Below are 12,917 nucleotides of genomic sequence, written 5' to 3'. Positions count from 1 at the left end.
CGAGTTACAAGGAACCCCCGGTAATTGACTGTACTTCATCAGGCTGCTCAGAAAAGCTGGTCTGCACTGTCGCCCTCTCACCCAGGTCTACAAAGGACTGATCGAGAGCATCCTCACCACAGGCATCACGGTGTGGTATGGAAACACCACACAGACAGAGGAAGGCTCTGCAAAGAGTCATAAAGACTGCAGAGAGGATCATCAGAACTGAACTCCCCTCCATGGACACAATCTACACACAGCGCTGTCAAAAAAGAGCAGAGAGAATCATCAGAGACACACTACATCCAGCTCACTCCCTGCTCAAACACAAAAACTGCACATACAACCTCAGGCACAGACGAGCGGACAGTATTGCCACAAATAGAACACGCTTTTTTAAGAGCTTCTTCCCTGCAACAGTGAGACTCTTGGCCAAAACAAAACAAAATGAACTGATGTCCTGATATAGGGTTTGTGCAAGTTACAATGCTCTCACTTTCCCCTTTGTACAGGGTTTTAGGCATTTTCTTTTTTTTTTTTCCTGGAGTGGTATATTTTTTATGGATTATGTGTCTTTTTAAATTTAAATTTTTAACTTGACTTGACTCTCTGAATAGCCGCACAAGAGTTCCTATTGACCTTTGAATTTAAACGAGTCCCCACTGGCACCGAGCTTGTCTTGGGACAGGGATCACTTGAGTCTGGATTAGCTCTTTCCTGAGAGATGTGGGTGGCTCTGAGAAGAGCCGTTGGGTTCAGGTCTTTACAATGTGCGCTTTATAATTCACTTTTTGTTCACTGCCTTCTTGGGTTTCGCCGATTTGGTCTTCGCCTGGCCTTTTACCGGCTTCTTGGCCGCCTTCGCCTTTTTGACTACGGCCTTTTTTTGTTTTTTCGGCGCCGCCTTCTTGGGCGATGATTTCTTCGCCGCCATTTTTTTAAGCGCTGGTTTCTTGGCCACAACTTTCTTGGCGGGAGATTTCTTCATCGATGATCTTTTGGTGGTAGATTTTTTTGCCAGTAATTTCTTGGTCGGGGTTTTCCTGGACGTTGATTTCTTGTTCTTGGAGGTTTTGGCTGCTGGAACCGCTTTCTTTGCCGACTTCACGGCGCCTTCTCCCTGGCCGGTCTTGAAAGAACCAGAGGCGCCCACGCCCTTGATCTGAACCAGGGAACCGTTTGCTAATTTCCTCTTGATGCCCGTCTTGATCAGGTGGCGGCATTTCTCCACATCCACACCCTTGGCTGCCAGTCCCTTCTTTATCGCATAGAAAGACATCCCTCGGCGATCGTGGCAATCCGCCACAATGTTGTCGATCTGGTCGCTCAGCTTCGGACCGGCTGCCTTCTTCCGGGCGGGCGCCTTCTTCTTCTTGGGAGACTTGGTTTGGGCGGCGGGGACGACTTGAGGAGCCGCTTCAGCGGCTGCGGTCTCGGTCATGTCGGTGACTCTACACAAACTCTCTCTGACACTCAGGACTGAGTGAGAAATGAAGCGAGAGGCGGCGGCACAGCGCAACTTAAAGGCAGCGAGCGGACGGGGCGGAGACATCCTGCTCTCAGATCACGGCCCCTTCGCCTCGCTGTGTTTCTCTGTCCTCAAAAACTCTCCGATTCCAATTAAAATCAGATACCTCGGAGACCTAAACTGGTCTCGGTACATCTCTGAGACCGGCATGTTTATTGTCCAGTTGATTTGATAGGAATTAAAGGCAGCGCTTTCCATTTCTCCCGGTTTCACTGCTGCACTGAGGGCGTTCTCTGCCCGGATCGCTGACATGCTCGCTGCTTATCGTCAGAAATATCGAAACCAACGTAATCTATCCGGTTAATTCCAACTTCAGGACTAAGCTGGGAAGTGGGGCGATCGCGTGCCACTGATAGCTTTACATTTTTCACCAGTGGGGCTGGGAAATCCGGCAAAGTGTTCGGACCCACAAACACATTGACATCAGCCTGAGCCGCCCGCCCCTTCAACACACTCTCTGACACAATGTTCACGTCTGCACATTCACAGCTCAGACAGGTGGCCCGTTGCACAGTTCCCAGTGTGGAATTACCTCGACGATCGACCCGTGCTGTGGATTCTCGGGGGTTACGTGTAGTTTCCCAGCTCAGTAACTGTTAAACTCGCTGACTCCGCCGCTCCTCAGAGTCTCTGATCCCTGGAATCGGATTCGCCTCTTTCATACATGAGCGACCATGTATTTTAAACAGTCCAACACCCGACACAGACTCCAGTTGTGGTATCAACTCACTGTATGTCTGAAATATAATGTATTTACTTGTTTTTTATTAAACTGATATAATTATGGTCACTGGATCCCCACTGACACTTCAGTCACTGGCTCTGCCTGATTTACCAATAGGAGGCCCAGGGTCGCCTCCTCTCTGTCAGGCCCTTCCACATATTACTTGAGAAATCGTTCCTGGACGCATTTAACAAATTCCACCCCGTCCACATAGCCTCGAATCTATAGCAGACCCAGTCAGTGTAACGGAAGTTGAAATCACCTACCTGTTATACATACAGCCTTCTGCAACCCCACTCCCTTACATCAGGTAACCTGTTAAGTTCACTAATTCTGTCTGCGTCTGCATGCGAGTTATTACAAATCATGCAACATGACCCTAAGATCTCTGTGAACCTCAGGCCTTTGTCATCTCTTGGTTTTTGGAGTTGATTTATTATTGTCAAATGTAGCAATGTACAGTGACAACGTTTATTTTGCATATAATGCAGGGAAATCGTTCACTCATACAACACATTAGTGCAAAAAGAAAACAAAGTGCAAGGGGGCACAACGAGGTGGATTGGAAGATTGGAAACATATGAAAGGTGTCAACAGTCTGATAACAGCGGGCAAATAGCTGTTCTTGAATCTGTTGGTACGTGATTTCAAACTGTCATATTTTCTACCTGACAGCAGAAGAGAGGAAATAGAATGACCAGGTTGTGAGTGGTCCTTGGATTATGTTGGGTGCTTTCCTGAGGTAGCATGAAGTGTAGATGAAGTTGATGGAGCAGGCTGGTTTGTGTTGGACTGGACTGTTTCCACAACTCTCCACATTTTTTGCGATACCGGACAGACCAGCAAGCTATGATGCTGCTGGATAAATGATTTCTATAGTGGTGCATAAGCAGAAATTGATAGCCACTGGAGAGCCGCTAAAATGCTTTGTTATTCTGAAGAAGTAGAGGCGCTGGTGTGGCATCTTAGCCCTAGTAACAATGTGGTTATACCAGGACAAATAGTTGGTGATATGTTTGTAGAATCTGCTTCTTTTCCCCACCAAATATGATCATTTTATATTCAGATGGACAGAGTCATCCAGCCAATAAATGGAGCCTTTGGCCCACCACATTCATGCTGATCTTTTTGCCCACGTATATTAATCCCATTTGCTTGCATTGGGACTTCATCTTCTATGCCTTACATATTTATCCATCTGTCTAAATGTTTCTTAAACACGGTGACTGTATCGGATTCCACCACCTTCTCTGGCACATGATTCAGATATCAATCAATCCCTTTGTAAAAAGAACCCTTCGATTTCCTTTAAATCTCCATGTGCCTTACCTCAAACCTATCCCCTCATGTTTTTGAAACACAGACCATGCTTCTCCAAGCTCCCCCCATGGCTAAAGTCCTCCAGTCCAGGCAACATCCTGCTGAATTTCCTTTGTACTCTCTCCAGCAAAACCACATCCTTCCAACAGTCTGGTGACATTTACTGTTCAGCCAAAATGAAAAACTATGCACTTGTTCAAGTTAAGTTCCATCTGCTATTTTGTTGGGCCTCTGTCCCAGCTGATTTAAATCTTGTGGCAATCTTAGTTAACCTTATTCACTATCGACTGTACCACTAATTTATTATTCATCAACTTACTAACCAAGGCAATCGCATACTCATGCAAATCATGGACATAGATGATAATCAACAGTGGACCCAGCACTGATCCCTGCAGCACACCACTGGTCATAGGCCAAACTCTAAAACAGCTCGACACAAACACGTCTATAGCCAGTTTTCTATCGATTGAATAGCTCACCCATGGATCTCTTATGGTCTAACCTTTGGATTGTATGCCATACAGGACCATGCCAAAGGCCTTGCTAAAGTCCATGTGGCAACATGTACTGCCCTTCCCTCGCCAATTTCCATGGTCCCTTTTTTGAAAAACCCAGTCAAATTCTTGAGGCATGATTTCTCATGCGCAGAACCATCATGACTGTTCCTCCTCAGTCCTTGCCTTTCCAAGTGCAAGTGGATCCTCTCATAATCCCCACTGGTGACTTTCCCACCACTAACATTAGGCTCACTGGTCTGTAGTTCCCTGCCTTTCCTGAACAGTCTTTCTTAAGTAAAGGCACCACATTAGTCTTCTGGTATCTCAGCCACGCCTAACAGTAATACAAATATCTCTGCAGAGCCTCTGCATTTTCTTCCCTGGTTTCACACAATGTCCACAGATACCCATGATCAGGCCCCTGGGATTTATTCTTCGTTTTGCACTATAAGACCACCAGTACCTCTTTCCAGATTGAACGTAGAACAGTACGAGTCCTTCAGCCCACAATGTTTGTGCCAAACATGATGCCTAATTAAACTGATTTCATCTGCCTGTACATGATCCATATTTCTCTATTCCCTGCACATCCGTGTGCCTATCTAAAAGCCTCTTATACACCACTATTGTGTCTGCCACCACCAACCCAGGCAATGCGAACAAGACCCCCACTATTCTTAGTAAAAACCTGTCCCACATAGTCCTTTATGCTTTCTCCCTCTCATCTTACAGCTATGCCCGCTGGTCCAGGACATTTGCAACCTGCGGTGGTGTTATGGAGTAGGAGAGACTCGCGCCAACTAGCTCCGTGAAAAAACGGGGGGAAAAGACAGATCCTACCTGCAGAAAACGGGACCGTTTGTTTTGCACTAAGCCCGTAACGTCATCAGGCGCGCGACACCGGCAGTATGTCCTCTCAACATACTCCCCCCACAAGGCAAAAAACGGCAAGACTAAAGAGGTAGGCCCAACTGAAGCCTCGGCCTCAGGTTTAACAGCATCCCGAGAAGACATCTCAAAGAAGAAGAAAAAGACTGAGATGGAAGAATTAAAAATGTTCCTTAAGGAGGAACTTAAAAATCTTAAACAGAACTTTCAAGAGGTTAAAGAGGAGCTGGTATCTTTTAAAAAAGAAATTAAAGAACTAATTAAAGAAGATGTTACAGAGATTGTACACGAAGTCCTTGAAGACTGGAAATTAGATATGGAAAGAAATATGACTCAAAATGTTGAAGAAGCAAATGAAAAACTGAATAAGATGGAATCCAGATTTGATTCTAAACTTGAACCTATTCTCCTGACATTAAACCAACACTACAAGATTGTAAAAGAACTTGACTCGTGACCCCCGTGAATTTGCTGCAGAAGTACTGAAAACAATTTTGAACCTGGACCAGGCGCCATTACTTGCCCGAGCGCACAGAGTGCCGAGACGTCCCCCAAAGGTGGGCGACCGACCAAGAATAATGATAGTAAAGGTCCAATATGACCATGTATTGGATGACATGATGAGGAAAATTGGCAAAAGCAGAAATCTTGTATATGAAGGAGACAAGATTAGCGTATTCAGAGATTACCCTGTGGAAGTTGCTAAGAAAAGAGCGTTGTTCACAGAAACAAGAAGTATACTGAAGAACATAAAGAATCTGAGATATGGACTGTTATACCCCGCAACACTAAGAGTCAGTTACGAGAAGAAGGAATACTTCTTCATCAAGCACACGGAAGCATTTGAATTTGCCAAGAACGTCGAGGACAAGATCGAAGATTGAAAAATATTCAACTCTTAACACTTACCCGGATACTGCTATCTCGCAGAGAAGATATGGAACTCTAAACTTTAAATTATTATATTTAAGAGTTGCCTAAAATTCGCAATAAGAATTGGGTATATTTCCTGCAACGGATATATAATACTAACATTCTAGTACTAACCTCTAACATATATTAATAATCAAGAATATTAACTAACACTAACTAATGATAATAAGATTATTTAGATTATTTAAGAATTAATTAAAAGTATGAAATATAAGTAAAGTGTGATTCAGGTATTTTATAATGAGAAATGTTTGATAGCTCTCTCTCTGATGTTTTCGTTTTTGATTATTCTTTGATAAATGTTTATATTATACAAAACTAACATTTCAATTTGAGACTACTAATTATACCATTAATGGAATATAATCAATATTTCTTTCCCCCCCACAAATTGTATGCATCGAATTGGAAACTTTCCTTTCAAGGAAAGTACGGAGCTAGTATTTTTATAAACCAAAAGCTACGGAAGTCCATAGATGCTTAGCCACATTAGGGTGGCAATCACTAACTGCACTAATTGTAGTTGTAGTTGCTTTTCTTTTTTACTTTCCACGCTTTACTAACCCTATTTGCTATCACCTTTTTTTATCTTATATCATATTATATTTTGTATTTGGAATGGAATTGCATATTTTATTTAAGGAGATATGTTCGGATGGAAAACAGACGTGACCTAAAATTCATCTACCTGATGTTCAAGTATAAGGTAGGGTTGAGTGTGCTGAATCATCTGCTCTACCACTTAATCACAAGATGTAAGACATGAATGTAAAAATTGGGGGTGAGGGAATTAAATTCTGTAGTTGGAATGTTAAGGGAATTAATGAACCTATCAAGAGAGGCAAAGTGTTAGCTCATTTAAAATCATTGAAAACAGATATAATATTTCTCCAGGAGACACATCTTAAAAAGGAAGCACAACACAGATTGAAAGCAAAATGGATTGCTAAAGCGTACCACTCTTCATTCTCACATAAATCAAGAGGTGTTGCAATATTAATTCGTAAAGGTATACCCTTTAAACATATATCAACGATAGAAGACATTGAAGGCAGATATATTGTAATAATAGGGGAGTTATACTTAAAAAAGGTGACTCTCCTCAATGTGTATGGACCAAATTTTGATAGCCCTCTGTTTTTTAAGAGAATTCTTAACAATATCCCGGAAGGTACACAAAACTTAATAATCGGTGGAGATTTAAATTGTACTTTGGATGCTTGTTTGGATAAATCATCAACTCAAAGAAAACTAAAATCTCGATCAAGTGAATTTTTAAATTCATACATTAATACTACTAATATTAAGGACGTTTGGAGAATTGAAAATCCATCGGGCCGAGAATATTCATTTTACTCACCAGTACATAAAACTTACTCAAGGATAGACTATTTTTTAGTAGATTCAAAACTTATCCCATTTACCTATAACTCACAATATCATAACATCATAATCTCAGACCACGCCCCATTAACATTTATGATCAAAGTAAACGGAATGGCAGAGACACAGTCACAATGGAGATTTAATCCCCAAATCTTAAAAGATAAGTCATGTAATGAATATCTAGTAAAACAGATTAAAATGTTTTTTGAGGCTAACGATAGCCCTGAAATCTCTGCCTCCCTTCTTTGGGAAACATTTAAAGCATTTGTATGAGGAGCATTAATTTCTTCCCAATCATTTTTTAATAAAGAGAATAGGGCCAAACAACAGAAACTGGAAATGGAAATAAAGCAATTAGACACAGAAAATGCAGCAGCACCTTCCACGATAAAACACAATAAAATTGCAGTATTGAAATATAAATTAAACAAGATTTATTCAGACCAAGTTATAAAACTTTATCAACATACAAAACAATTAAATTTTGAATTTGGTGACAAACCACAAAAACTATTAGCTCGTCAACTTCGCAAATTGGACGGGGAAAAAACAATATACAAAATTAGAACAGATAAGGGAGAAACATTAACACTGCCTAAAGATATTAATGATAGATTTCTACAATACTACCAAAAATTGTATTCATCTAAAATAACATAACAATCAACGGGAATGGAAACATTTTTACAGAATTGTAAGTTTGCGGGTCTAGATCAGAAAGAGAGAGAATTGCTAGGGGCTGAAATTACGATAAAAGACATTGAAGAATCAATAAAGTCCTTAAAAAACGGAAAGTCGGCAGGACCCGATGGTCTAAATTCGGAATTTTATAAAAAAAATTATGACTTGCTTTCCCCACGCCTACAGACAATGTACAAATACGCATATATTCAACAGAAACTCCCAGAAACTCTAAATGAATCTACAATCATACTTATACCAAAAACGGACAAGGATCTTGAAGACCCAGGTTCATACAGAGCTATAGCCCTGTTAAATACTGATCAGAAAATATTAACTAAGATTCTATCTAATAGATTGAGCTTAGTGATCAGCAAATTAATACATCCCGACCAAACAGGGTTTATCCCCAAACGCTATTCATTTTATAATCTGAGAAGATTATTTAATATTATATACTCCAATAGAATCCCTAACGCAGAGCTAGCAATTATCTCGTTAGATGCTGAAAAAGCATTTGACCAGGTAGAATGGCCATATTTATTTTCGGTGATGGAAAAATTTCAACTAGGAGAGAAGTACTGTACATGGGTTAAATTGTTATATTCTAACCCAACAGCTAGAATATTAACAAACAAAATGTTATCAACTAAATTTAATCTCTCTAGAGGCTGTAGACAAGGATGCTCACTATCCCCACTATTATTTGCTCTTGCAATCGAACCCCTAGCAGAAAGCGTTAGAAACCATCCAGGAATATTTGGATACAATACTAGAGACACAAGGAATAAAATCTCCTTATATGCAGATGATATACTAATATATATTACAAAATTAGAAACTAGTATTCCAAACCTATTAAATCTAATAACTCAATTTGGTCAGTTTTCGGGATATAGAATCAATTGGAATAAAAGCGAAATCATGCCAATAACAAAATTCAATTTACATACAATACAAAAATCCCCTTTTAAAATAGTTAAAGATAAATTTAAATACTTAGGAATCTATGTAACATATACATATACATATACAAGACATATACCTCTTTATTTAAACTAAATTTCCCACCCTTACTGAATAAACTACATAAGAATATTCAATACTGGAAAACACTCCCCATTTCTATGCTTGGGAGAATTAATGCTATAAAAATGATTTTTTTACCGCAACTGCTGTACCTACTTCAATTAATTCCGATATATATCCCAAAAACATTTTTCAAAAAAGTCGATTCCATTGTTACAAGTTTTGCCTGGGATTATAAGAATCATAGAATAAGTAAAAAACATTTATGTAAATCAAAGATAAATGGAGGTCTGGCTTTGCCAAATTTCTTATTTTATTTTTGGGCAGTCCATATTAAAAACATGAATTTCTGGCTGGAAGAAATGGATCAACAACCAGATTGGCTAATGATGGAAAAGGAAGACTGTCTACCTTTTGAAATTGGACCGATCATATTTGCCCCCACAAAACTGCACAAAAAAACCTATAAAGAAAACCCCATAATACATAGTGGAATACGAATTTGGAAACAAATAAAAAAAGATTTAAAATTGAATAATATACCACTCTGCCTTCCCATTGTAAATAATCCTTTATTCAAATCATCCTTTATGGACAAAGGTTTCACACAATGGAAAAATTATGGAATCAAAAATATAGGACATCTTTATGGGAAAGGTACTTTTCTTTCATTTCAAGAGTTACAACAGAATTATGGACTGCACTCAAATAATTTCATCAGATATCTACAAATTAGAGATTATGTTAAATCTAATACACAAGTCTACAGGAATAGGGAATCAGAAATTCTTGATGAATGTCTGAACAAGCATCCTAATACTGAAAAACTAATAGCTTATATTTATAACACCCTACTAAATAACGAGGTACCACCGACTGAACCATATAGATACAAATGGGAAAATGAAATAGGTCACCCTATCACGAAAGATATGTGGGACGAAAGTTTACAACAAATACATCAATGTTCATTAAATGCCAGACACACTTTAATGTCTTTATTTATATAATGTCTTTATTTATATAGCACATTTTTAGTCAACTTGCATTGACCCCAAAGTGCTTCACATAATTACTTCCATACAGACAGGCAAAGGTGGGTGAAGTGTCTTGCCCAAGGACACAACGACAGTATGCACTCCAAGCGGGATTCGAACCAGCTACCTTCCGGTTGCCAGCCGAACACTTAGCCCATTGTGCCATCTGTCGTCAATACAATTCAAGGTCTTACATAGACTACACTTCTCTAAAATAAAACTAAATAGAATCTTCCCACAAATCTCTCCTATTTGTGATAAATGTCTACATTTAGAGGCTAATTTAACACATACGTTTGCAAACTGTATAAAACTTAAACATTTCTGGACTGATATTTTTGAAATAACTTCAGAAGTTATTAATACAAAACTGGACCCAGACACAAAATTAATAATACTTGGAATATCAGAACAAAGCTTAACACTCACAACAAACCAAAGAAATTTCCTCAATTACAGTATAATAACCGGAAAAAAATTAATATTAAAATTTTGGAAAGGCCCTACAACCCCCACAATTAAAATGTGGATTACGGAAATGTCGGAGACCCTATACTTAGAAAGAATTAGACTTGTCTTAATGGACAAACAAGATCTTTTCCATAAAATTTGGGCTCCATTCATTAACTATCTGAAGGGATAGATTGGCACAGCACGAGGACCCAGCTGAAACTTGAACTCAGGAATAGATGAAAAACTATACTTTATAACCTACGAACCTATCTCCATTGATGTATTACAGGTAACCCATTCCACCTCCCTTGTTTTTCTGTTGTGTTTTTTTTTTTGCTTTCTTTTTTATTTGTAACTTTCTACCCTCTCTTTTTCCCTCTTTCTATAAAAAATAAAAACACTAGAAGCCGAAGTAATTGATAATGGAAAATTTTAATAATGTATGACTGATGTATATGAAAAGTTTTTTTTACTATAATATGTAACTACATTTTATAATATGTCTACTTCTAATAAATAAATATTAAAAAAAAAATAAAAAAAAATAAATGTTTTGACTGTTTACCTTATCTATGCCTCTCAACGTTGATATGTTACCAGACATCGTAGTTCTCTTCATTGAATCCATCAGTTCATGTAACATTCTCCATGGCTCCAAATATAGACATCCACATTGATCCTTCAGCGACCCTAATCTCTCCTGAGTTACTTAAATTACTAGATTTGCTTCATCTCAGCTGTCTACACATGATATATACCTATTTTTTCCTTCCTCTATTTCCTAAAAGGATTGATCAATTCAGTTTGTTGACAAATACTTTATTTAACTTTTACAGGTGTACAGTTGCATCATGGTCTGGTTTGGCAACTCAAATGCTCTTGAACAAAGAAAACTACAGGGGAGACACTACCAGGTCACTCACAGGTAAAACCTCTCCAACATCTGAGTGATCTGTAGAACGCAATGCTTTAAAAGGCAGCTAATATTGCTAAAAACCCACTGCACCCTGGTTGTGAACACATTTTGCTCCTACCAACAGAATGAAAGTTGACGAATCTGAAAATCATGGTCACCAGTTTCAAGAACAGCTTCTTTCCAATAATTATAGTGCTTTTAAACATGACACAACCTCAGTGATTTCATGTGCACCAAGTTTTTGGCAGCGCCATAGATTTCAGTTGTTGCACAGTTTTGGTTACCTCGTAATGTGGTTACTAATTTAATGTACGTTTAATTATTAATTATGATCTGCGTGCTACTGTGTAGCTGCAACAAGTGTCAATGTTATTTTTCCATTGCGGATACATATGACAATTAAACGTTCTTGAGTCTTGAGAGCCCAAATATCCCTTGTGGACCCTTGTTCCCTGATCCCGATGGCCTTTAATGAACTGATAAATTCATCAAAATGGTCAAAACTGGATTCCCTTTCAGCATATTTTGTTATATCACACATTTCAATCACCTTCTGAGTATAATACAACCCTTAGTTGCCTTCTGACCCTTGCCTTCCTCACCTGATTTTGACTTTGTCTGTAGGGACATTTCTCACTATCCAATAATAATAATAATAATAATAATAATAATAATAATAATAATAATAATAATAATAATAATAATAATAATAATAATAATAATAATAATAATAATAATAATAATAATAATAATATTTTATTGTCATTGCACATCAGTGCAATGAGATTTAGTATGCAGCTTCCAACCGATGTCAAAAAAATAAATAAAAAAAATTAACTGTGACGTGACCATCTGAGGGAGACAGTCCAGGGGGGATGGGGGCCACTCAGCAGGGCCGGTTCAGAGCCGCTATAGCTCTGGGAATAAAGCTGTTTCTGAGTCTGGAGGTTCGGGCGTAGAAGGCCTTGTAACGTCTGCCGGAGGGAAGTAGTTCGAACAGTCCGTTACAAGGGTGTGAGGAGTCTTTATGGATGCTCACGGCCTTCCTGAGGCACCGTGTGTGGTAGATGCCCTCCAAGGCTGGTAGCTGTGTCCCAATAATCCTCTGCGCTCTGTGGACGACGCGCTGAAGAGCTCTCCTCTCCACCTCCGTGCAGCTGAGATACCACACAGAGATGCCATACGTTAATATGCTCTCTGTGGTGCAGCGGTAGAAGGTAGTCAGCAGCTGTTGGGGCAGACCAGTCTTTTTTAATGTCCTCAGGAAGAACAGTCGTTGCTGTGCCTTCTTGACCAGCGCAGCGGTGTTGGTGGACCATGTGAGGTCCTCTGAAATGTGAGTGCCCAGAAACTTAAAGCTGGACACTCTCTCCACACTTTCCCTGTAAATGGAGATTGAGGCGTATTCTCCATTATGAGACTTCCTGAAGTCAATAATCAGCTCCTTGGTCTTGGAGGTGTTTAGTGACAAGTTGTTACGTGCGCACCAGTCCGCCAGGTTCTGCACCTCCGCTCTGTATTTTGTTTTATCATCGTTGGT

General features: G+C 39.3%; 2 protein-coding genes across 2 annotated transcripts in view; both read right to left on the bottom strand.

Annotated features, from left to right (window-relative positions):
* The window catches only part of LOC116968503 (histone H2B-like), a 158,304-nt gene that overhangs the window by 131,571 nt on the left and 13,816 nt on the right, over positions 1–12,917 (bottom strand). The gene's annotated exons all lie outside the window — the stretch shown is intronic.
* On the bottom strand, positions 697–1,423 carry LOC116968643 (histone H1-like). The gene has a single exon (XM_033015410.1). The coding sequence runs from the start codon at positions 1,421–1,423 to the stop codon at positions 767–769; it is 657 nt and encodes a 218-aa protein (XP_032871301.1). The 3' UTR covers positions 697–766.

This window comes from Amblyraja radiata, chromosome 45, assembly GCF_010909765.2.
Source record: "Amblyraja radiata isolate CabotCenter1 chromosome 45, sAmbRad1.1.pri, whole genome shotgun sequence".
In the NCBI taxonomy this organism is placed as follows: Eukaryota; Metazoa; Chordata; class Chondrichthyes; order Rajiformes; family Rajidae; genus Amblyraja; species Amblyraja radiata.
This window is presented reverse-complemented; position numbering and strand designations above follow the sequence as displayed.

Excerpts from the sequence above, each read along its gene's own strand:
- LOC116968643 (XM_033015410.1), bottom strand. The coding sequence starts at position 1,423 with ATGACCGAGACCGCAGCCGCTGAAGCGGCTCCTCAAGTCGTCCCCGCC.